Source organism: Sceloporus undulatus, chromosome 2, assembly GCF_019175285.1.
Source record: "Sceloporus undulatus isolate JIND9_A2432 ecotype Alabama chromosome 2, SceUnd_v1.1, whole genome shotgun sequence".
Classification (NCBI taxonomy): domain Eukaryota; kingdom Metazoa; phylum Chordata; class Lepidosauria; order Squamata; family Phrynosomatidae; genus Sceloporus; species Sceloporus undulatus.
Genome location: NC_056523.1, coordinates 54702247 through 54729469, shown reverse-complemented (window position 1 = coordinate 54729469; position 27223 = coordinate 54702247). Strand labels below are relative to the sequence as shown.

General features: G+C 41.4%; 1 protein-coding gene across 3 annotated transcripts in view; it reads right to left on the bottom strand.

Moving 5' to 3' along the window:
* Window positions 1-27223, bottom strand: part of KBTBD12 (kelch repeat and BTB domain containing 12) — a 75399-nt gene that overhangs the window by 32481 nt on the left and 15695 nt on the right. For all 3 annotated transcript variants that reach the window (XR_006102453.1, XR_006102452.1, XM_042454449.1), the window contains exons 2-4: window positions 24339-25517; window positions 21376-21646; window positions 10280-10430 (exon numbers count right to left, since the gene is read on the bottom strand). Coding sequence is in view for 1 of the 3 variants with exons in the window: in XM_042454449.1 (XP_042310383.1) it covers window positions 10280-10430; window positions 21376-21646; window positions 24339-25408 (1492 nt within the window). In the remaining 2 variants the exon portion in view is untranslated. The remainder of the gene's footprint in view (window positions 1-10279; window positions 10431-21375; window positions 21647-24338; window positions 25518-27223) is intronic.

The window sequence follows — 27223 nt, the reverse complement described above, 5'->3', positions numbered from 1 at the left end:
CAGGCAATGGATGGCATATTTACATTCCAGGAAAACCATGGTGAAACCAGGGATATGTCAGTCCTATGTGTTTCACATTATACAGTCTTAGCACTTTGATACTACTTTCACTGCCATGGTTGCATCCCCAACAGTCATGGGATTTGTAGCTTGGTGAGGTGCTAGAGCTCTCTAGCACACAATACTAAATATTAATGAAACTACAAACCTCAGGTCTCCATAGATGAAGGCAGAGCAGTTAAAGTAGTATCAAAGTGCTATAACTGTGTGATATGAAAAAGACCTTGATCAGTAAACTGACCAACATACATAACAACCTGTGCCTCCAACCTACATTTCTAGAGCTAAGAAATCATCTGACCAAAAACTATAGTTTCCAAGCATTTTTAAAAAATGCTCAATCACTTGTCTATTTTCCTACCAGTTTCTATATATGTAGCCATAAATTTCATGTCAAATGGACACTGTAACAACTCAATTTTTGTTGACCTTATTATTTTTATTACTGCTTTGCATGGCTGTTAAGATTCTTTTTAATGAAAGAGAAGAAAAGGGGGAGAAACTCCCACAACAAAGTACACTTTCTGAGGAAACAAGAAAAATATTATGTCCCCCTGTTTGTTCAAATAATTCACTAGTAAATTGATCTTTGGACTACACAAAAGGTTTAATAGTTGTAATCTTTCATGTCACATCTCTGTTTCACTGGCCCTTAACAGCAGTCAACCAGTCAAGACTTAGCACATATATTGCCCCCTCATTGTTAGTAAGCCATTTCTGCATAACAGGCTTCATGAAGAAATAAAGGAGAACCAAAGACAGACCTGGCAAGCTCTTTCAGAACTGACAAGGGAAACTGTTTCCATTTGGCACAGTTGGGCTATGAAGGCAGCAGCAGTCTATGTTATTGAAAAGTAAATCCCACTAGCGACATTAAAATTCATGCCCAAGTTAATGTGATTAGGATGGGAAGATAAGTGTGTGCCAAGCTATACATTTTGCATGGCAAGCCTTTTAATAAGAATGAGAACCAGCATGATGCAGTGTTTTGAATGTTGGACTAAGACTCTGTGAGACCAGGGTTCAAATCTCCACTTAGCCATGGAAACCCACTGGGTGACTTTGGACAAGTCACACAACCTCAGAGGAAGAAAATAGCAAACCTCCTCTGAACAAATATTGCCAAGAAAATCTCCTCGTAGATTCACCTTAGTGTTGCCATAACTTGGAAATGACTTGAAAGGAAACAGCAACAACAAAACACCCACACCTGCACAATCCCAAAACTGAATAGTATTCTGTTTGAGAATGAAATAATTCATCACAGCATTTATAGGAATACCTCAGTTAACAAACTCTCTGACAGCAAAGCTCCCTTTACAAAGGCTTTTACACTCACCTAGGGGTGCATCTACACTGTAGGAATAATGCAGTTTGACATCACTTTAATTTCTGTAGCTCCATCCTATGAAATCCTGGAATTTGTTGTTTTACAGGGTCTTTAGCCTTCTCTGCCAAAGAGTGTTGGTGCCTCACAAAACTACAAATCTCAGGATGCATTATTTCTACACTATAGATGCAACCCTAGTCCTACTTTCCCCTTATCCCTTGGCTGGCTGAAAGCTTTTTAGCAGCTTCACCATGGAGAGGATGGTGAAGGAGGACTGGAGCAAAAGCATGTCTACAGTAGACAATGCAATAAGCAAAGCCTGAGCTGGGGAAAAGTGAGATTCTGCTCTAGTCAGCCCTATTGTAACTGTGGCGATTATCACACAGAGGAGACGGATGGGAGTGAAGCAGGATGCTCCCGTTCTTATGCAACTGCAGGAAGATTATCACACAATGTCCTGTGACGCTGTGCTCATCCCGTCCTTCACCCATCAGTGAAGTGCCATGGTCCCATCACTTTTCATTAACGGTAGTTTCCCATTAATGAAAAGTGACAGGACCATGGCACTTCACTGATGGGAGAAGGATGGGATGAGCACAATGTTGTGGGACATCATTTGATAATCTTCCCACAATTGCACGATAAGAACAGGAGCATCCCACTTCACTCCTGCCCTTATTCTCCATGTGATAATCTTCTTTGTGTACCTGTCTGCAACAGGCAAAGTATTTATTTATTTTTATTTTATTTATTTATGGGGTTTACATCCTGCCCTTCTCCCAAAATGGGGTTCAAGGTGGCTTACAATAATTTAAAAGGATAAAACCAAAACCTTAATTACAAAAATTAAAAATAATTAAATAATATTAATATTAAATCATAAGTTAAAAAACAGCATAGTTACAACCATTTAAATATTAATAATAATAATAAAAAACACAGTCTAAAACCAAAGATAAGCTCCAGCTGCCCTTACAGAGCCTTTGCGAAAACAAAAAGAGAGAGAAAAGGGGAAAGCAGATAAGCCTGCCTCAATCTCTCTTCCCAGCATGTTAAAAAAAGTATAGATCTGAACTTTTGGCCACCAAATATAATTTTTTTAAAAGTGGAGGCAGGTGAATGAAGAAGCCATCCCTGGATGCATTTGGGAAGATGTCTTCAAGTGGTCTCTACTGTAGGTATATGATGTTTTTGTTTTCTCATGGAAGGCTTACCTGACTCTCCCCCTTTTTTCCCACATGCTCATGTTGATAGTTTCAAACAAAAGTTTGCTTTTTGTGTGTGATGTAGGAAGAAAATTTTACCAAATTTTCTGTTAAAAAATTATCATGCAGAAACACATCTCCTTTGTTAACTGAGATATTACCTATACTGTTCCATCTCTGGCAAAATCCTTATCCTAAATCCAGATACTAGTCCCAGTTAAAGTTGATCCACTTGAATCAAGGGGGTTTACAGAAGTATTACTTTACCATGCAGCAAGTCATTCAATGACTAATCCTGTTGGGAACAGACATTGTATTTAGGCTTCTGATTTTACTGTGAACAACAAAAAGCAAAAATGAGCTGGTTACCCTATTACACTTATTGAAAAGGCACCCTAAATTAAATATAGAGGTAAGTTGACTTTAGAAACAGTATAATTTATTAAAACAACCCTTCATACTAAAGCAGAGAAGCTAAATAAAGTCGCTTTCCACTTTCTCCTTATTATAACTTTTCCTTTCCAGAGAAATCTCCGGATACCATTTCAAATAAGTATTTTATGAAGGAGATATGCAGAATTTAATTGAACCTCACTTAACTGTTTAAAACTTTAAAAAGAAGCTCTCAGCAAGAGCTCCAGGGAAAACTGGATTTTAATGAGGTGGAATTCCAAACTGAGGAGGATAAACAAAGATTCTTTGATTTTCCAAGTCTTTTCTAATAGGATTTCTCCTCTAATTCCTTCTGCATGTTCTTATTTATAAAAATCAGGGATTGCATAACAGGCAAACAATACAGAATGAACACCCTTAATGGTGAGGCTACATCCCTTGCTGATGACTTATATTTCACAAACTGTCATTCTTCTGGAAGTGTTTGAGCTTGTGTCCTTGGCAAGGCCCTTTTCTAATTTGTCCATTACTGGTAATGAGTTTTTCACAGACTCAGCTGTGAAGGTTTTTCCCCCCCTTTTTTTTTTGCTTTCTTCTTCTTTTTTTAATACAAGAGATTAAAATGCATGACCTCAAACAGTGCCTTCCCTCATCTGGGTTTCTTCCAAAAAGTGGCTGAATTCAATTGGCTCTGTCATTAGGGACACAATACCACTCTTTCTTGGGCTTCTGAACAAATATAGTTATGTTCCTGGGAAAAATATGGAAAGAAAGAGCTACGATCAGTCAAAAACTGCAAATAGAATAAAGGATTTAGAACTCAGGAAATGCTCTTCATTTCCTTCAAAAGATTACTTGCCATTTAAGTAGCAAGGAGGTCTTGTGGAATTTTAAGACAGCCAAGACAGGAAACTAGATCAAAGGCAATGCACAGGTTCCCTGTTAATAATACTATCATATGCCAAAACATCCTGAATTTGGTTGGCATATGAAGACTCACATACTGGATCATATTTCTGTCCTCCTATTCCTCTACCTTATATCCAAAAGTAGCCAAAGTCTGAAATCTTGATAAGAAGATTAAAATAACAACATAATAGATTGCTTTGAAAACAGTTAGCGAGGTCAACATAGACCACCAAAGGGCAGTTATTAGAATTGTTGTTTCAAGTTGTTTCTGACTTATGATGACCCTAAGGCAAACCTATCACGGGGTTTTCTTGGCAAGATTTGCTCAGAGGAGGTTTGCCATTGCCTTCCCCTGAGGCTGAGAGAGTGTGACTTGCCCAAGGTCACCCAGTCAATTTCATGGTTGAGACAGGAACTGAACTCTCATCTCCAGAGTTGTAGTCCAACACCCAAACCTCTATGCCATGTTCATAATAAAAACATGAATGTTGCATGTGTACCTTCTAGATTTTAGACTGATTTGAGAGGAGATTTAGTTCTTTGCACATTCATATAAAGTCATCATAAAGAGCCTAGAAGTAACTCCATTTAATCCAGAGCCTAAAAGTAACCAGCCACACAAATAGTTATTTCAAATTAATTCCTTTCATAGGACTTTATCACACAGGGAAAATCGGGGGTTTAAACTGTTATTATCCTGGGAAAGTCGTGCGATCGCCGTGAACATTTGCACATGACGCTGCAATTAAAGAGGATTTAGCCCAAGAATAACCAGGGAATAACCAGCAACACATCATTCACAGAAAAATCCCACAGCATAACAGTTTAAACCTCCGATTTTGACCTGTGTGATAAACTCTCCAGTAACTAACATCTAACTGCATCACATTATCACTGTAACCTGATGAGGGATAACAGAACTCCTTCTATGGTGTAACTATGGCCTGGGACAGACCGCCCGAAAAGAGCAACCTGCTGGTGGCTTTTTTTCCTCTGGAGGGAAGCCGCAGCCGCCAAACCGCGCAGCTTCCCTCCAGTGGAAAAAGAACCCGTGAAAAGCAAGTTCTTTTAAAGCTGCAAGGGTGGAGTAAGAAATGCGCCACATGCCGCTTATGTAACAATGGCGGCGCCTGTGTACACAGGGCACCACCATTAGCCTTCCGTCCATACTAGGCTTAGGGACTGTGCAGTTGCCACACAGTCCCTAACCCTAGCATCAGTCCTGGTACACTGCTTATATTGGTCGTATGTACTGGGCCATATCATTCAGGTTACTTTTATAGTTACAGGGGTGTGGAGTCACTAAATGGTGGAGGGGGGAAATCACATGATTCATGCACTGACCTGTGCTACTTTCTTAGAATATTTAAAGGTGTTTTTTTTAAACCATGGAAAAGAAAGCTATTTTAGTTGCTTTTGAGGCCAATGGAAAATGATGTAATAATGTAGCCCTCTGCTGCCTCCAAGTATTAGAATATGGAATATTCTCTGATGAGGTTAATTTGGCTCTACTTATCTGTTCCTTCCATAATCTAAAATGGTGATCCTGTCCTCTAGAAATAAATTGCTGCAGAGAGCTAATGTTGGACAGAGTGGCACCTCTTACATGTTTTATTGGTAAATCAGCGCTCTATGGGTGTGGGGAAGTGCTCTGTCTATCCCAGCATCCCCTTTCTGACAGTGGAAAACCACTTCTGGCAGTGCTAGTGGGCAGAATACTCCAAAATATGGTATTGGGGGGAGTCAACCAGACAGCTTCTCCTAGGATTAAAAACCTAGGGGAATCTGTGAGGGATCTGATCCTGCAGCCCTTCAGTTCTATCAACATGGAGCTGGACAAAACAAAACCACCCCATCCTTTGTTCTGACCCCTCCTGTTATGGTTGAGAATCATCAAGTCAACCTCAATTTAAAGAATCTCTGTGAATGAGGGACCTCCAAGATAACCTATCATTAACAGTCCTGCTCAAGTCTTGCAAACAGGGCCATGGCTTCCTTGACTAAGTCTATCCAGTGGCATTCCTAGGACTGACATCACCTGGTGCGGTACCATTGACCTCCTCCCATACCACACCATACAAAATGCTTAGTAATGTTTTTTGTACTGATGTTACTCACAAATCGTAATTCTCATGTATGAATGTACGGGCAGCAGTTGTGACATGAACAACTAACAAAATTAAAATTATACCTTTAAACTGCAATGTCATATGCACAGCCTAGATGTACATAGCTTCATCTGGTTAAAGTGAAAATTTGGTAAGATGTGATGTTTTTAAAGAAAACATTGAAAGAATACAATCTAAAAAGATTTTTATTTAAAAGAAAAACCCTGGGGGCTCTCATTTCTCCTCCCACTGAGCCTCACTCCATTCACACTATCTTTTCAGCATTTTAAAGGGACACAGGCTAACGCCACATCCTGTTTCGAACAAAAAGGCAAATGTTTGGAGAAGAGTGGTTTCACCCTGCCTTAGGGTGCCACCTGGTGTGGTCTGTACCCTCCACACTCCTAGTGATGCCCCTGAGCCTATTTACCAGTAACACAGTCCTCCTCTTTTCCTGCTGCCTTCAACTTTACTGAGCATTACCAATAGGCCTCTCCTACTTGACCCCATTTTGAACTGCTCTGCCCATAAGCTCCATAACAGCAGGTACTTGACCTGCCAGGTTAATGTTCTTTTACTGGTTTGTTCCATGTTTTAAATCTTCTTTTGCTGCTGTTTCTTTGGGTTGATTCCCTCCCCGCCCCCACTGTTTTATTGTTTCAATTCATTTTTAAGATCTGGAGGACAGGGTAACTTTTAAACTGATATAAACAGTCCTGTTTCTAGTCTGTGGTTGGTATCTTCTGAAAATAAATGAATAATGAATATTGGTGTAACAATATACTCTTTGTGAGGAAACTGCTGTACAAGCTAGATCTCCTTTAATTCTCATGACAAAGTGGAGAAACTATGGGATCAATTCATGTAGGGATCAGTACACAGGGAGACTGTTTGATAAAATAATAAATGCTCACATCTTTGTTTGAAAACATTGGTTCTTTCTGTCCTGTTTATGGGGGGAAATCTGAATAAAAAAAATGAACTGGAAATTCTCAGCCATGTGCAGTGGCCAAATTGAATAGGCATTGCTATTTGAAGCATAAAGAGAGCTATATTGTATCCCATTCCTATGTAGCTATTAAAGATAACAGGCTTATTGGGGGGTGGATGTCAACAATCTTAATTTTATACCACAAATATGGCTCAATACACAGGCTGAATCTAAACTTCCTTATACTAAGCACACAAAGCTTTCTGCTCAGCTGGATGAAAGTTAGTTTTGCTTTCTCCCAAATTCATTTTTCTTCATTAGTTCTTTCTGCCAATTCTACAAGAAAGTTGCAAAATTGGAGCAGTTTTTCTCAAAAAAACAAACAACTAACCAAACAAATTTCTCATCCATTCCTCCTTGAATTATAGCACTTCCTTTTCCTGATATATTACTCTTCCAAGACAGCAGTAAACTGCTGAGAAAACAGCACCAAAAGCTCCTGATGACAACAGTCCCCAGACCTCAGAGCTTATCACATTTACCTCTTCCAGCTTGAATTCAGGATCCAGGATGCCCCCGGATGTTATCATACCTAAATTACCACCAATCTAGCTGGGATGCTGCTGCCCAGATGCAACAGTCAAAGCCTCACTCAGCCAGCACTTTTTTGAAGTCAGGGAGCTTCTGACTTCAAAAATTGGCTGGCTGAGCAAGGCTTCAACCCAGGATGCATCCAGGCAGTGGCATCCCAGCTAGATCGGCGGCGATTTGGGTATGGTAACATCCAGGGGCATCCCAGATCCTGAATTCAAGCTGGAAGAGGCAAAACGGTTTATTTGTTAATGCGATAAACTCCTTTCTCTACCTTGGGGATGAGGGAAGAATTGTCAGTCCTTTTCTAAAACCTTGGTCTGATCCACATCAGTAAAAATAGTAGTAACCATCTTAATTTTGCTGCTGTAGGACACAGTGTACTACCATTTTCACAGTGAAAGAAGTTCTTTTAGACTTTAATGACTTTAGAAAAATTCACTTTTTACTCTGCAGTTTCCAAGAAATATCCGTTTTTCCTTAAAAGGTGTGCCCTGCCAGATCAGTGTGCCTCAGGGTAGAGTGAGGTGGGGTGTAGCTGGGTGGCGGTGGGACAGATTGGTGGGTGGCATCCCCCTTCCTGGTGCCTAACCCCACCTGAGGCTTGAGAGCCCTTGAGAAACAGGGGACTAATGTTTCTGATCTTGCAGTAACATTTCTTTATGTTGATCTATCTCAAGCTCAGCCCTAACATCTTGCCAAAATATTAAATTAATGGATTCATGAATTAATGTGCATGTGTCAGGAGACATTTTAAAAATTCCCTCATTTATACATGATCATTCACTGGGGGGCAAAGTTGGGGGGACTAGAATGGATGAGATAGCCATCCAATGAGAGTGCAAGGTGGGTGGTTAAACTGACAGGCAAACAAGAAAGGCTATTGGTTGATAGATGCAATGCATACTGCGAAGGGAAAATAAAGCAGAGCCACTGTGTAAATGTGACCAAAAATAATCCAGCGCAGTGAACATGTGGAACTGGTGGGATATTCCCTTTTGACCTGAAGTGAATTCATGAGGGGTGGGAATGGTGTGGTTGTCAATACGCATTTGGTGCGGCTTGTAACAGGTGAATGCAACAAACACTAAAACGAGTCAAAGTGATGCAGAATAATGCACAGGCAGCTGAGTTATTTGGCTAGTATGGATCTGGCTCTTCTCTCTGACATTTGTAAAGCACTTAATGTTTTGAAGACTCATGGCTCTCAGAAGCATGGTATGAATTCCTCTATTTTGAAAACAGCTACCATTCTGTCACCTTCCTCTCATTTTCTCATCATTGTCACATGTATGACAAAGAGCTGTTAAATGTAACTTTCTTCACTACAAAGCCATAATTTGTCTTTTAAAAATGAATCCAGCCAGGAAACCATCCAAATCTCATTTAAAGGACAGTTATATAATTATGAAATCACAGTATTCAAAGGAATCCTAAAGATGACCTGCTCCAGAGCAGGGACCTTGTGGTCTTCCAAATGTTATTAGACTGCAACTTGCATAATCCCTATTCGCCATGCTGGGATTAATGGGAGCTGGAGTCCAACAACGTCTAGAAGGCCACATGTTCCCTGCTCTTAATCTAGTCTGACCACCTAATAATGCAGGGAATCCAAGGATACAACACCCCTCATAGGCTGCCAAACAGATTCTGCTTAATAACCTTTAGTAAAGAAGAGCTCACAAATCTTCATTGACTCAAAGCTTATACCATCATCAGGAAAAGCTTAAGGCCTCCTCAGTAAATTCACCACTAATTTCTCAAAACACAATTCAAAGTTAGTAATATATACACACTCTTCACTTAAATGGACAGAAGCTTCACAATTTGAAGGTAGCAACATACATTCTTCATACAAAAGAGTGGGGCTGATTAATGTTGGAGTTTAACAAGTTCTGGGGAAATCAATCTTTCTGCAGAGTCTGCTGCAGTCACATTGCTACTACCCACTATATCAAATATGTCACTAAGGCAGAAATTCCAGCGATGCAGACAGAGAGTGTTAAACCTTCAGTGAAGACAATACCTACCCATAGAGTTGGAATTCTCCAGCATCTCCAAAGCTTTCCCAGTAGGGGAAAAGTAACCAAGGAACATAATTCTCTTTCCTTCCATATTTGTTTAAAAATGATTTCCCTCCCATTGCGGCCCCAAGGCTGGCATAACAGTCCCTCATGAGGGGCATGGGAATGGAGCTGGCAGAGCTTTCAACCCATTCACTCAAAGCTTCCTTTGATCTACATTCACCAGGCACCCATTCTGTTCATTTTTATGTCTCCTAAGGTTGGAGAAGTATGGGACATGCCTCTTTTCACGGGGGCACATAGGAGGATCTGGGCTGGGTTTTCTCTCAGGCTAGATACTGTTTTCCAGCCTCAGATCTGACCTCAGATCTGACAGATCTCTCTCAGCGGTATTAGGATCGCAAACTACATCAGATCCGAGAAACCCTTACTGAACGTTATGCCCAGAATGGAGAACATGATTCTTATTTTGCCAGTTCTCCTATAAATGCTTCCTTACTACCAGAAAGAAGGTTTCATCTTTCTTAACTCTTTGATAAATAGAGAACTTTTTAAAAACGAAGGTTTTCTATTATTACTAGCTAACAGATAGTTTTCTTTTGTGTCTCTGTCTTTTCTTTAACCTACAGTAGAGGGAAAGAGGGCGAAATCTTTCATTCTATAAAAGCAAATTGCTGGGAAAAATAAAAAGTGGTGCCCCTATCTGTTAAAAATCTGTTTGCTCTTACCCAGGACATAAATCTCATTGTTGACTACAGTTGTGCTGAAGCGGTATTTCGAGTACTTCATCGGTGTGCATTCGGTCCATTTGTCATGGCCTGGGTCATACTGCAACATTTTGTTGCTTAATCGATCGGGCTCATCGTCAGGAAGATCCATCTGTATGAAATATGACAGCCATATAATAATACAACATTTGGAACCCTCTGCACATGCCTGCATGCTATTAATCACGGAAGACAGCTGAGCAGATAAATAACATAAACACATCAATTATGGCTGTGAAGTGATTCATACTTACTAGGTTTTAAAAGCGCCCGTGACTTGTGGCTGGGAAGTACATTGTGGAAGCACATGAATAATGACACATTTATATTCTGCAGAGAGCAAGCTGAGAATTTGGGTAATAGCAAACCATCTACAGACACAGCTGTGACAGAACATAGCTCTTCTCACAAGGCTTCTACAAAGCCTCAAGAAAAAAGCAAAGATCTCTTTATTTTCCCCCAGAGATAGGGAATTTTGATTTAGGTTGGTATTTGGATAACTCCCACATTGCTAGTGGAACTTTGAAGATCTGTCTACACAGCCTTTCTGGGGGTCTGAGGAATCATTTGGAAATGAAATAATTCAAAAAGGAATGATTTTCATTGTGCATTATTTTGAACTTGTCCATTCCTAGCACTTTTTCCTCATCTTCTGTATGCACTCTCTCCTGTCCAACCCCTCTCTGCAATCTTAAATGCCTCTTGAGAAACAAGCATCACCCAGGTCAGGGGTTTTTCAACCTCTGGCTCTCCTGATGTTTTGGATTTCAGCCTCCCAAAAATCCCTCCCTCTTGACCATGCTGGCTGCAGCTTCTGGGAGCTGAAATGCAGCACCACCTGGAAGACCAGTCTCTTCAGTACATAAAATGTATAATTCTTGAACGTTGAAGACAGAAACAACTCTTTTAATTTACAAACAAGGAAAACAGAATAATTGCTAGAGTCTTAAAATCACGCTACAGCCCAATCTGAAGTAAGACACTTAATCCTTGCCTTCCACGTGCAATACAGTTACAATACTACCAAACAACTGTACAGTTATGGCAAGGATTATTGATAACATATGTGTTATTTTGGAAGCTGTTGCTATTTCCAAAATAATCAGTCCTAATCAGCTTTGCAAAAGAGTGTGTTGTGTGAGTCTAAGGCCCTATTTTAATTTTACTATGTTATGTCCTCTTGAGTCACTCACACAGATTTGGGATCTCCAAGCCACAATAAGCCAATGCAGTGATGAAAGTTGGCTGCCATTATTCAGAATATACATTCAGAAGACATATGTTTACCACATGTAACCAGACATGGCATTTTTAATACGTCAACGTGCAAGTCAGACCTTCATTTAGAGCAGTGGTTTCCAACCTTTTCTATGCCCCACACTGCTAGGAAATGTTTTATTAATGTTCACGCCCCCTACAAAAGTAATATCACATTTCCGAGTGAATTCAAGTGACAGAGGGAGGCACAGTGCATGTGACAGGCAAGCTGAGAGGCCCTGAGGTTTTAAATACTTAACGGACTCTCATGATTATGAATTTATGAGTGAAATCATATGCAATGATAATGTCAGATACTCTGACAATCAGTTACTTATTTACTTACATGTTAATACTGTTATTCTCTCCTTTTGATTAAATAAACAATGAGACTACTATCTACACAACACAACCACCTACTACCACTTCTCAAAGCATACTGGGTTCCCCTTGGGAACCCTAGGTTTAGAGATATTTCAATTAAAAGAGAAAATAGGTAGATAGTGTTGTGAGCTATGCTATCAGGTTGTGCAAAATGGAGCTTAAACTTGGACAATCAGTACCAGCAACAAAGTTAGTGGCACACAAACAGCCAATTTGTCCTTTCTTTGAAGCTACCATGGAATAGACAGTGGTTTTCAGAGATGTAAATAATAGAGGTCTGATACTAGAGAGTCTCTGAAAGACAACTTTAAAATAACATACTGAGGACTAGATTTGGAGAGACTAAACTCTTGTTGATGTGGAACAAGTACTGTTTGTATGCATTCTCTGTATTATTTGCTTGGGTTATATACACACAGGAAGCCATGTCATTATGGTCTGAATAACTTTTCCCTCGAGAGCAAGCATTTAAAATGCTTGGAGTATCATATAGCTTGTATACATGAAACAGTACAGAAACCCAACTATAGTACAGTTGTCCCTCCATATCTTCAGATTCTTTATCCACAGATTCAACCATCCACAGCTTGAAAATATTCAAAACAATATAAATTTCAAAAAGTAAAGCTTGATTTTGCCACTTTATATAAGGGACACCATTTTACTATGCCATTGTATTTAGTGGGACTTGAAAACCCATAGATTTTGGTATCCACAGGGAGTTTTGGAATGAAACTCCAACAGATAAGGAGGTATGCTGCTCCATATATCCAACAGATTGCACAACAGCAAAGATTGAAAAATCTTTGCTCATAAATCATGTGTCCTGTCTTTTCTATGTAGGGAAGGAAACTATGGCCGGTACAGACCGGCACTTTAGTGTGTGACGAGCATGCACTAGGGTTACAAAAGGGGGGTGCTTCCGCACCGCCCTAACCCAGTGCATGCTCGTCACGCATTAAAAACGGCGGCGGCCCTTCCATACGGCCGTGCCGTGAGGACGTCATGGCCGTGCGCCTCTAGACGGGGCGGCGCGGATGTGACGTCCTTGCTCCGCGCCAGGGCACTTAGTGCCGCCCGGAACACGTAGCAGAAGAGGCTCCATTTTGGAGCTCCTTCCTGGTTTAGAGTCCGCTGGGCGCAGCGCTCAGACGCTGCGCCCAGCGGACTAAAAAGAGAAAGGGGCCAAGCGACCCTTTCTCTTCTCCGGCCGCCGCGGGTGTCCTTGGGGCTGAAGCCCCGGGACACCCCTTTTCAGGCGCGGGGAAGCAGCATTTGCTGCTTCCCCGCAGCCTGAAAAGCGGCGGATCGGGCCTCAAGCCTGCCACTTGCACGCTGAGGCCCCGATACCCCAGGGAAAGAGGTGGGGTGCAGACCACCCCAAATGGGCGGTCTATAACCCGCCTAGATACTACAAATGATACTAACAGTCTCCAGGGCACTAGGTGATGTACTTAAGCAGAGAAGCCCATTAGGCCCAGATAATAATAATAATAATAATAATAATAATAATAATAAAATTTATTTATATACCATCATTCTAGAATCAGGGCGGTGTACAACAAAAGGCATACAACAATATAATAATACAAACTTAATTTAAAACATACAGTACGATAAAACAATAAAATTTGTGCCAGCTTGACAATGCTGACGGACGGGGGGGGAGGGGAGAGCATTCTGGGGCGAAATAGTCAGGGGTAGGCCTGCTCGAAGAAGTAGGTTTTTCAGCCCCTTCTTAAATTGGGCTAGGGAGGTGTGGCTAAGCGGAGCTCAAGGGGCAGCGAGTTCCAGAGGTTTGGGGGCCGAGATGGTGAAGGCCCTCTCTAGAGGTGGAAGCTAATCTAGCCTTTGGAACTCTTAGAGAAGTTGCTGCCCAGATGATCTGAGTGTGCAGGGCGGATTATGGAAGAGGGGCGGTCCTCCAGATACCTCTGGCGCCCAAGCCATTTAGGACTTTATAGGTAATAACCAACAACCTTGTACTGCGCCCGAAGCGAATAGGCAGCCAGTGAAGATCTTTAGCATGGTGTTATATGACTGGCCCTGGATGTACCAGTGACCAGTCGGGCTGCCATATTCTGCACTAATTGCAGCTTCTGAGTATGGTAAAGGGGTTGGCCCCATGTAGAGCCGCATGCAGAAATCCAGTTAGAGGTTACCAGAGCATGTACCACCGTTTCAAGGTCCCGCCGGGCCAGGTAGGGACACAGCTGGTATCAGCCGAAGCTGATAACAGGTGCTCCTGACTGTTCGCATCCACCTGAGAGGTAAGGTGGAGGCGATGAGTCAAGGAGCACCCCCAGACTGCGTACTGAGTCCTTCACGGAACGTGATCCCGTTCAGGACAGGTGGAGCCACAGCCATCCTGGACCGGGGGAACCTATCATGAGTACTTTTCCGTTTTCTCTGGATCAGGCTGAGTCTGTTTTTCCCTCATCCAGCCCATTACCGACTCCAGACAGGCCACGAGAGAGATGCCATCCCTGGTCACTGCATCAGTCAGAGACATAGAGAAGACTATTTGGGTGTCATCAGCGTCTGATAACCCCGCGCCCATGTTCTCGGATGATCTCTCCCAGCGGTTTCATGTAAATGTTAAAAAGCATGGGAGACAGAATGGCTCCTTGAGAGACCCCAGATGTTAGGGCCCTCCTACGGAGCACACGTCTCCCAGCTGCACCATACTCCGGAGAGGTAGGATCGGAAACCACTGGGAGCACAGTGCCCCCGATACCTACCTCCGCCAGGCGCTTCCGAGAAGGATACCATGGTCTATGGTATCGAAAGCCGCTGAATGTCTAAGAGCACTAACAGGGAACAACGCTACCCCTGTTCATGCCCCATACGAGAGATCATCGACCAAGGCGACCATGGCAGTCTCAACCCCGTTAACCTGCCCGAAAGCCGGTTTGAAATGGGTCTAGATAATCCGTTTCATCCAAGATCGATTGAAGATGGATTGCCAAACCGCCTTCTCGATCACCTTCCCAAAAATGGCAATAGCGAGACTGGGCCGATAATTGTTATGCAACAGGGGGTCGAGGGAGGGCTTTTTTAAACAAAGGTTTACAATGGCCAATTTCAATTAGTTGGAAATGTCCCTTCCCTCAAGGATGTATTGATAATCCGGCGTAACAGTTAAGTTACTGCGGTCCCCCCTGTGCCGCTAGCATGAGGGACAGGGATCGAGAGAGCAAGTTGTTCTTCCTAACACTTCCAAGGATCTTGTCCACATCCTCGGTACTGACAGACTCAAACTGATCCAGTACAATGGCAGAATAACAGAATTAAAGAGTTGGAAGAGACCACCAGTGCCATCCAGTTCAGTCCCCTGCAATACAGGAATACACAATCAAAGCTTCTGGACAAATGACCATCCAGCCTTTGCTTAAAAATCTCCATCAAGGAGACTCCACCAGTGGTGTCAACAGTCTAGGGTTGTCACCCAGTGCAAATGGTGGTACCCGGAAGCGCACCCATTTCATCCCTCTGCTGTTCTGTCAGTAGGTTTTCCGCCCCAGAGAGAAAGCATGGTGACACCTGGAACAGCTAGAAAGGGTGCCATCATCCCTCCTGCCCGAAGGGGAAGAAGGGCCCAACCAGGTGTCACCCCTCCGGCGGTGTCATGCTCTGTGCCCCCCAGTGATGCCACTGGACTCCGCCACACTCTGAGGCAGCATATTTCACTATTAACACTTCTATTTATTATAGCTTGTCTTTTCCTCAAGCTGGGACTGCAGCAGCAGATGACACTGTTGAGATTATGTAACTTCTTTCGGAATTCATGCCAGAATTTGCTTGTATTACTTGCCTCTTCCTCAGCAGTTCTAGCTCATATAAACTGATTAAAAAGACCAGAAGTCCCAGTTTTTATATTTTTCTAATTTTATTTTGGAGACCACTGTTTTGTTTATCCCAACATATTTCTGACATCTCCCAGTATGATCAGAGACTTTTTATACCAGCTCCTCATGCTGTACCAGGAGATGTTCAGAAAATACATTGGGAAAACAAAATGTGTATAGAATTTCATGGTTTTGATTGGGCAAGGGATCTCAGATGATTTTGCCTACTCCTTACACTGAAATATGGCTTACAGTATCTGGCATTCATTTGCAGCCTCCTATCACAAGTACTAACCAGTACGACACTGCTTAGCTTCTAAGATCAGATAGGATTTTGTGCCTTCAGCTTTGTTGGCTTATAGCTAAAAACAAAAACTGAGACTTAATATTTTTAGTTTATAGTTAAAAATGTACTGAAGACAAGAAATTGGATCACTGTTTGGGTACTTAATACATCTCAAAACATCCACAGTCTTTTCTGCAATTTTAAGCAAACCAAGTAGCATGCATATTTTTGTGTTTTTACCACATTTTACTTTCAGTATCAATTCTTTCTGGTTAAACACTCCCTTAGGAAACAACTAATCCACCAACTTAAAAGTATGTAGCATGTGTATGGATAAAAAGTGGAAAACTGAACAGTTGGACTAATAAATGGATCATCACTAATTTTTTTGTGACAGAAAGTTAGTTGTGAATCATGGTCAGTGGATTTACTACTGCATGCAAGGTCAGCATTAAGAAGACTCTGAATTCTTTGTGCAGTGATTTCAGTTTTCTTCTTCAACAGATGTGGGGGCACAAAAAAGATGGGACTTATGGTTAGTAGTGGAGGGAAATTCAGGAGAGAAATATGATGGAAGTCAAGTAGCATTATCCAGTTGTTGTTGTGTGCCTTCAGTATAGTTTCCTACTTATGATAACCCTATCATGGCAAGTTTTCTTCAGAGGGGATTTGCTATGCCAATCCTCTGAGGCTGGAGAAAGTGTGACTCACCCAAGGTCACCCAGTGGGTTTCATGGCTGAGCTGGGAACTGAACCCTGGTTTCCAGATCGTAGTAGTCCAATACTCAAACCACTACACCACACTGGCTTTCCCTTTGCTGAAGCACAGAGCATTGCACAATGAAAACCTCTCTGGAAGTACCTCGTGTGACCTTAGGAACTCATCACTCACTCAGCTTCAGTCCTCATCCTGGGGCAAGAATCTCTAAGATCAAGCATGTGAAGCCCTTTTAAACACTTGAAAAATACTAATCAGAACAGTGCTCCTTATTATTATATATGTAAAAACTAACATGTAAAAATTCAAATCCAGAAACATGGTTACCAAAAGAAAACATTATATTCAGTTAGGCACATTGGGGTGACATGAAGTTTCTCTCACTAATTTGCAATCAGTGCTGCCCTCAGCCAGAATGGTAGAGTCTACTGGCAGTAATATCAGCAATTTGGGGAAACAGAATCAAGGCTTCTTTTCAAAGAAAGGCAGAGCACTGACCATCTGTTTGTTTAGGGCTGATGCATGCCTGAGATCTAAGAGGTATAAGGCTACTAAGGGACAAAATTTCCCTAGGTTTTCTACATAACAGTACAGCTTTTGTGCAGGATAATGGAATATAGCTACTACTGTCTTATTTAAGTTGCTGTGTTATAATTATTGTTGTTTTACTAATATCATTGTTTTTAAAGATCTCTGAGCTGATGTTTTCTCCCAAAAAGAGAACTGTATGCTTCCATGCAGCGCAGACACTTTGGCAAAGAATCGGGATTTCAAATCAAGATTGTATGGGAGTTAATTCACCTAGTTAACACAAACAGTTCAGATCTGCAGGGCCAGATGAATTGCATCCTAGATTACGGAGGAACTTACTATGTACTCTCTGGGTACAATCATTTTGAGAACTATGGGAGAACAGGGGAGGTGCTAATGAACTAGAGAATGGCAAATGCTGTCCTCTCTTCAAAAAAAGCAAAAAGAAGATCCAGAAACTACTACTGACTGGTCAGGCCAACCTCAATACCAGAAAAATATTAGAACAGATTACAGGAGTGTCTGTCTGCAAGTATCTTGATGACAATGCAGTTTCAGTAGGAGCCAGCATGGTTTGTCAAGAATGAATGCTGCCAAACCAGTCTTATATATTTTTTCAGTCAGGTCACTAGTTTATTAATTAGCTGGTAAGGATGCAGTGGATGTCATTTATCTACATTTCAGCAAAGCATTTGATAAGGTTCACCATAATATTTTTATTAGCAAACTGATTAAATATGGAATGGATAGGAACATTGTCAGATGGATTCATAATTGGTTGGAAAACTGCTCAGAGTCGTTATCAATAACTACACTTCAGACTGGAAAAAGAGGTCTCAAGTGGATTGCCACAGGATTCTGTTCTAGGGTCATTAGTATTCATCATCTAATGTTGGAGTGCTGGAAATCCTCAAGTTTCCAGATTACACAAAACTGGGAGGGGTGGCTAATACATTGGAAGATAGGAATGGAATTTCAAAGGACCCTGAGAAACTCAAAAATTGATCTGAAATAAATAAAATGAATTTTAATAGAGATAGATGCAAAATTCTACATTTAGGCCACAAAAACCAACTGCTCAGGTATACAAGTACTGAGGGATACAAGCCTCAGCGGTATACATGCAAGAAAAGACCTTGGGAATATGGTTGATCAGAAATTGAATATGAATCAGCAGTGTGATGCTGCAGCAAAGAAGGTGAATGCTATTTTAGCCTGCATTAATAGAAGCATAGCTTCCATATCGAGTGATGCAATAGTCCCACTATATTCAGTGCTGATCAGGCCTTATCCAGAGGACTGCATTTAGTTCTGGGCACCTCACTTTAAGAAGGATATAGGCAAGTTTGAACAGGTTCAGAGAAGGGCAACAAGGATTAGAAGAGGTATGGAGAACAAAACGTGTGAGGAATGGTTGAAGGAGTTGGGCTTGTTCAGCTTGGTGAAGATACAGCAAGGACCATCATAGAGAGGACAGGGAAGGCCTGTTCTCTGCTGTCCCAGAGGGTAGGATCAGGTCTAACAGTGTGATGTTACAGGACAGTAGATTTCAAAAGAACATCTGGATAGTAAGAGACGTTTAGCAATGGAATCAATTGCTTAGATATATGGTGTGGCCTCCTTTGGACATCTTCAAAATAGGCTAGGCAGCTGCCTACTGAGGATGCTGCAGCAGGAGAGCCTGCACTGAACAAGGAGTTGGACGTGATGGCCCATAGGACCCCACCCAACTCTGCAGTTCTATGGTTCTATGTATTATGTGCCTATATAAAGATCAATTACATACAAAAATGCATATACAAATTAGGTCTATAGCAAGTGAGCTCAATAGTACAGCAAGTGTTTGCATGCATCTCCAAACAAGAGGATTGTAGGCAGCAGGTGCAATGACAGGCCCTCTTGCTTATAGGAACAGATAAGAATGGGCTAACTGGCATAGAGCAGCTATGCATAACCTGGAACCATACAAGGCATTAGTACAAACAAGCCATCAGAAAACAGGTCCTCTATTATTGTATGAAGTTAAGCAAATCAGCAGTAGCCTTGTTGTGCTTTCAGACAGAGGGTTCCTGGTACTACCAATAACAACACAATAGTATTAGTGACATACACATGTGTAAGTTGCACTACACATGTAGTGCGAATTATTTGTCATAGCAGAGACATATTCTGATGATAACAGTAAAAGCAGAATTGTGCATACAGCAATGTTGTGCCCTTCAGTTGTGCATTACACATTGTGCATTGCACAACAGCACAGTGTTGCTATTCTGCATGGGGTTGTGTATCTCTGAATGCAGATATTTATGCTATACGCCTGAGAGGGTTGGGAATTGGGGGTACTGTACTTCAGTGGTTCCGTTCCTACCTCTCAGGCAGATTCCAGATGGTGATGCTGGGGGACAGCTGTCCTCAGAAAAGAAAACTGACATCTGGCATCCCTCAGGGTGCCATACTGTCCCCCATGCTTTTTAACATTTACACAAAGCCAGTGGGAGAGATCATCCGGAGACATGGGGCGCAGTGTTATCAATATGCTGATGACACCCAAATTTATCTCTCTATGTCTCTGACTGCTGTAGTGACTAAGGATTGCATCTCTCCTCTGGATGCCTGCCTTGAGTCAGTAATGGGCTGGATGAGGAAAAACAAATTCATTCTGAATCCAGAGAAAACAGAGGTGCTCGTGATAGGTGCCCCTGGCCCAGGGAAGGAGATTTGTCAACCCATCTTTGACAGGGTCACACTTCCCTTGAAGGATGAAGTTCACAGTTTGGGAGTACTCCTGGGCTCGTCTCTACAGCTGACATCTCAGGTGGAGGCGATAGCCAGGAGTGCATGGTATCAGCTTCAGCTGATACGCTAACTGCATCCCTACCTGGCTCAGGGAGACCTTGAAACAGTAGTACATGCACTGGTAACCTCTCGTTTAGATTTCTGCAATGCGCTCTACATGGGGCTACCTTTGTACCAAGTTTGGAAGCTTCAGTTGCTCCAGAATGCTGCAGCCAGATTGATCGGATCAGAACATATTACACCGGTACTGAAATCTCTTCATTGGCTGCCGATTAGCTTCCAGGCACAGTACAAAGTGTTGGTTATTACCTATAAAGCCCTGTCTGGCCTGGGCCCAAGTTACTTAAGGGAACGCCTCTCCCTACATAATCCGCCCGCACTCTCAGAACATTAGGCACAAAAATATTAGAACATCCTAAAACCAGGTTGAAAACTACCTCTTGTAGAACATTTTCTGCGATGGCCCCCAGACTTTGGAATAACTTACCGGAAGAGATCCGTCTTATTACTTCTTTGGAAGCCTTTAAAAAGGCGTTGAAGACGGATCTTTTCCAGCAGGCCTATCCAACTGATCACCTCTAGTTTGATTTTGAATAATATCTTACTATGATGACTCGATCCTTATGTTTGTGAGCAATACTATAACAACCCCTCCCTTTTTATCTCTTCTTTTGATTAATGTATTTTGAATTATATGTATTTTATGACCTTTTTACTTGTTGTAATCCTTCTTCGATCCGAAGGGAGAAGCAAGAAATATAAATAAAATTTATTATTATTATTATTATTATTATTATTATTATTATTATTATTATTCCTGAAGAGATATTGCACTCCAGTCTGTGTTTAATTGTTCTGCCTTTTTTCTTTAATAGGGTTTTTGGAGTGGTTTGGTTTGGTTTTAGTGGAAAATAAAAATATGGAAGAGCAGTGAAACCACATGGAGAGAAGGCATGGGAAGATTGCTAGTGGAAGGTGACACTGCTACCCCTCTCCATTCTAAAATTGTGACTGAAGAAGGGCAACTAAAAGTCTAATCTGGAATTGAAATGGGCATTGGACTGATGCAAACAAAATTTGACTTGACTTGATGACTTAGTTGGAAGTCACACCTGTAATTTCACTGAATGATAAACAGTCTGCATTATGTTTCACACAGTTAGATCTCTACAATAAATGCAGGCAGTGTAGCTGGAGTACACAATACATGCTAACATGTTTCAGCAAAAATCCTTACCTGTGGTGTCCAGCCTCCCATTATGTACAGCCTGTTTTTCACTGTCACTGCAGCAGGGCAGGCTAATGGCACTGGGAGAGGAGCCAAAGTTCTCCAGTTATCTTCTTCCATGGAATACCTCTCCACAATGTTTGTGATACGGTATTGGTTTTTCAGTTTCATTTGACCCCCTATGATATATAGGTCATTGTGGATGGTGCCTAGAGCATAGAGTTCACGAAACTGGCCACTACACAAGCTTTGCCAAAATTGGTTTCCCTTAGAGTTGTACCTGTAAGAAAGTCTAAAGTTAGACATGCCACGGTCACAGGTAAAATCATAGACATTTGCACCTATTCCCTCTCTTTTTTTGTCACTTTTATTTCCCAGTGATATCAAAATGGGTCAAAAGGTGCTTTTATTTTAACAAGCACTACAGACTGGCAGCTTGTACCTTGCATTGTTAACAGTCCAGGCAGCACCTTTGATGGTGGTGGGGAGGGGGCCAGACGCCTAATATAGATTGAATGGGTGGGTGGACAACTGTGCTCTTCCAGATGTTTTTGGACTACAACTCCCATAAGCCCTCATCATTGGCTATGATAACTAGGATTGATGGGAGCTGCTGACCAATAACATTTGGAGGACCACAGTTGCATACTCCTGGTATAAACATACATATCTCTGTATGTGAAGTGTTTGGAAAGGAAATCAGGCATAAAACAGGACAGAAGGTAAAAACCAATTTAAAAAGGAGCTTTTAAAAAGACTAATGTGGTCTTGCATCTAAGTGCATTTCCCTTTCATCAGACTACAGGTTGTCAGGTAAGCAAAATCCCATTCTTTGAAATTTCAAACTCTAACCCTGAGACTTGAGGTGGGTCCTTGTGGCATCACAGAAGTGGGACAGGCAACAGGCGGAAATCCTGAGTCAGCTGATGATGGAAATGGGCAGGAGGGCACTGGGCCCAGAATTTTGGTAAAACCAAGCTAGCAAGGCAACCCAGAGCTGCCAAAGGGGGGGGGGGGTATTCTCAGATGGTCAGGTAGGTAGGTACTGTTTCCAGTAGCTGCAGCAGTTGCTGCCATTTCCTCTAAGTATGCATTCCATGTGTCCTTACCAACAACATGCCTAGCATGTAGGAAGTTTTTCCAGGCCCTATTCAGCTGCTGATGGAAGTTTCATTGCCTTCTTGGGGACTGCCCCCCCCCAGGCCTGTGCCACTCCTACTAGAGCTTGTACAATGAGAAGGCTAACATTGGCACTTCATTCCCTGCCTTGTTCCAAATGGTATGATGAGCCCAAGTGCATCCATCCATGGACTCTCATCCTATTCCCTTTATCTCATTCCTGGCCCTTGGGTGTACCAATGTTTGGAGAAACATAACACAAACACCAGTTTCAATGAGCCAGAGAGCCCAGAGTCAGAGGGGATTGAGATAAGTGCCCAGTCTTTAAGGCTACCTCACATACAAAAATCAAACTGCCTCTAGTGCTGCCTGCCCTAGAATTTGTGTCTCTGCCTGGAGACCAGGGGAAGACCAGCAATTCCTTGAGATTTTGGTTGGAGCCCTGGGACTTGGCAACTGTGCTGAGTTTAAAGTGTTTTCTCCTCTTGTAGTCATACAGTTTTTTTACCAACACTACCTTCTACTTGGTACATTCCAATCTGAACAAAGAAAAATTAGAGTTAAGAAAGGACATGGGAAGGTACCTCTGAATACCTTCAAACACACTTATGGCTCATTCCCACTTGCAGTTTAAATAAATTCCTGATTCACCCTCACTCCGTGTTGGAAATCGATTCCAAAAGGTCCCTTGTTCCCACTATGAAAGGGGATCTTTTTCTTACCCCAGTGTAAGAGCCAATGTAAGAGCCATCCCAATATTAGGAGGGTAGGGTGATGTCAACAGGAAAGGAAAACCTCTGTCAGAGAAATGCTTCTGATAAGTGAGCAGCATGCTACTTCCACACCTTTTAACCAGGATTATTTAAATGTAGTTGTCCTTAGTTTTAGTGAGATTTGCATTTAGGATTGCAGGCTTAGTTTTCCTAACTAAAAACCATGTGAGGAATTTTACTAATACAGTAACAGTACAAATGCATAAAGAGGATACAGAACTAAAAAGATACATTTTGTAGTGTTTTCAATTAAATAAGAACAGAACAATCACAGCAAGGAAAAATGTGTAGTCTATAGAATCATAGGTGGCACATAGAGGGCACTCTAACCTTTCCCATTGTGTTATCAAGCTAACAATTATTTAGCCCATAACGGAATAAACACCACTTTATGGGTTGCATATTGCATATCTCACATAAAATATACTGCAGATGCCACAGGAACCTCTATAATAGGCCTCTGAATCTATGTAGAATCACACGACCTATTAATTATAATATGAGCTGCATGCTACCATCCAACCAATGAGTGATCTTCTATAATACAACATCCTCCAACCTAGTGCCCTTTTTATATTTTGGATTATGTCTCCCACAATTCCTGATCATTGGCTGGGATTTGAGAGTGCAGTAACTAGTTTGGGGAAGGTGGATGTAGCAATATAACAAATAAGTGCTTTGCAGCGGTTTTATGGTTATTGCTGAAATCTCTAGACATCACAAGTGTAGTATAAAGTTGGATACAGAGTTAATGTTATCCAAAAATTTTAACGAATTCACTCATATATGCCCTTTGACAAGCACTATGAAATAGCCTTATCTGGGAAACAACCAAACAAAACAAGCTTTGCTCACTAACCTCTGTAGTTAGACAGAACTTTAAAGGGCAACAAGTATAGGCTTAAGCTACATAATGTTAAATAATTTCAGGAAACTGACTTTTCAACTTTCACACCGGCCTGCCTGCCTGCCTGCCCGCCCGTCCGTCCGTCCGTCCGCCCACCCACCCATGCATTGCAATTTGGAGTGTTAGAGGGAGAGAGTGTTATGTTCAGGTTCTTCATGCAAGAAGATACAAACCTATAAATTTCAATATTCTTGGTCTTTTGTCTAGACAATTTAGCAGCACTTGCCTCCCCTGCCACAATGATATCATTATTCTCATTAATCACACCAGTGCATACGCATCCCAGGCCTTCTCCATATTTCGGAGAGGAAATGAAGTATGTCTTATGTGTTGCAGGAGCATAACAGAAGCTGGCATCAGCATAATTACCATGCCTTGACCTGATGCCTTGTGAGTTATTGCCAATGCAAAGCAGAAGAGTTGTGGTCTCCATGCCGTAGCGGAGGCTGAGACTAGGTAGGTTGGACTTCTTGATCATTTCTAATGCTCCCTCAATCATGTCACTGCATTGGGAATTACTCAGAAGCACTGTGTTCCTCTTCCGAGCTTCCACTAGAAAGGAGGGGCTCACTAGTGCCAGCCTTACTTGCTTCAGGAGCTCAATGAGGTGATCCACACGCAATTTCCTGCTGTGGTTAACCCATCGGAGGACTAAGTCCAAAATACTGTCTTCTCTGGAAACATTCAGATCATCTGATCTGATCAGGCTTAGCAACTGCTGGGCTTCAATTTCTAGTATTTCTTCATGCAAGCTCACTTCTGCAAAGTGCTGATATAAATACTTTCTAGCTTGATCAGATAACTCTTCAGCCCCAATGTGCTTTGCAAAGTAATAAATCCCCATGCAGTTTGAAGCATCCATGTGGTCCATCATGTACGTCTGACATAACCTGAAAACATCTTCCATCTGCATGAAAAAGGCAGCAATGGCCACACTCTGCACATTACTATTAGTCAGGTGAAGCTCTGCTGTGTACATGTAGTGTAGAAGTACAGACACACTTTCTGCTGACATGTCATGGAGGACTACTTCTTTCTGTGTGCATTCAATCAAGCCACATGTAAACATTGCTTTGAAGTAGGGGCTGAAAGCAGCCAGCATCAGTTTGTGGCAAGGGAATTTTTCACCTTCAGCCACTAAAACTACATCAATCATTTCTGTTAACTCTTTCATGCTCTTTATTTGATTCAGTAAATTCAAGCTATGCTGTTGCTTCCTTTTACCCTCGGCCTTGTAATCCATGCTAAGTTTTTTTATTGTAATTTTAGGATCTTCTTCTGCGTTTGCTTTTTGAAAAGCTGATCTCTATATCTGACAGCTCTCACAGTGAGAAGCCTTCATTTTCATGTTCCTGGATGGGGAGAAAGAGAAACATGTAATTTGCTTATACGAACAAATCTTTAAATCTTCAGACAATCAAGCTGAAAGGCAATAAATATTTTGAGAAGATGGACTATAAATGTCTGTAATATATACCAGCTTAAGCAAATACTGCCTTTTCATTTTCCAGCTGGACAGCCACTCTTGATTTTGAAGACTGAACAATATTTCAATCCCGGAACTGGTTTATTTTTAATGTGTTATATAATTTCCATCATTAACATAAGGATCCTGACTACCTCATTACCAGAATGTGTTTGAATCAAAATGTGCAATATTAACCATGTGATGAATGTTAAGAATCCATGGAACAAGCACTAACCAGTATACAATTTTCTTATTTTAATAGATTCAAAGGACAAACGCTGAAGTCTTCTGTCATGAAAACTCATTGTAAAGCATTTCCTCATCTATGCATCCAAGTCCACTTAAACATTGTTCTTACTTAACTTCCGATTTTTGGTGGATTTGGGCAAATGAACAACACCTTAACTAGACATTAACTAATACAGCAACTTTAGCCTGACATTCAGCATTCACAGAATTATAGAATCATGGGCTGCATCTGCATTGCAGAAATAATCCCATTTGACACCATTTTAACTGCCATGGCTCACTGCTATGGAATTCTGAGAATTGTAATTTTAAGAGATATTTAGCCTTCTTTGCAGAGCATTCTGGTGCCACTACAAACTGTAACTCTCTATAGCACTGAGCCATGGCAGTTGAAGTGGTGTCAGACTAGATTATTTCTGCAGTGTGGATGCAGCCATAGAGTTGGAAGGGGTCTCATGGGCCACTGAGTCCTACCCCCTCTCAGTTAATATACATTCAATAGTATAAATTGTCACGAGGGAAAACTCAACTAACTGAACTTGGTCAAGTCTGCAGTGTAAGGGAAGAAGTCTACAAGCTCTGCACCAGACCTTGGAAGTAACTAGCTGTAAATAAGGTCTGACCTGGAATTCATTCATCTGAAATTGTCATAACCCATAACAAGGGATGGCAAAGTTTATTTTGTGACATAACTGTAATTATATTTAATTACTTTTATCATTACAGGGTGTGTATACTTCACTACTTAGGTATGTTTTGTCCTACAGGTCTTTGGCTCAATTTCTCCCCCTCATGCTAAGGGTAACTATTTTAATCATTTTGAATAACAGAAAAGGAAAGTGCTACCTTTTGAAAAGTAACTTTGTGAGACACTGGCAAAGGTTGAGCGTGTGTATTTGTGAGAGATAACCAGTCTAAATGTTTAAATTGTGAGAGATAACCACTCTAAATATTTGTGTTAATCACAAGAAAATGTTTCTCTTTAGTGTTGCTGTATTTTTCTGTAATAGAGAGACAGTTGCTAGTTTTATTTGATTTCAGACAGCAAATCCTGGATACAAATTGCAAAAGAGCTATTAATACATAGAAATAAGACTCCCACTGAGATAACATTTTGATAATATTTTGCATTAGACATTCTGGTCTGAAGGAGCTTCCTGGGTAGAAATGACAATTTAACAGCTCATGGGAGAAAATGAAAAGAGGGAAAGGAAGGAAAGAACCCATTTTCCTTCATCTTCTCATTGTTATGAACTAATAACTTCACACCCAATAAGGAGGAAAGAACAGAAAGGCAGGATTGAGCATCTATAAACCATACTGTTTTATTCCTGTACATGA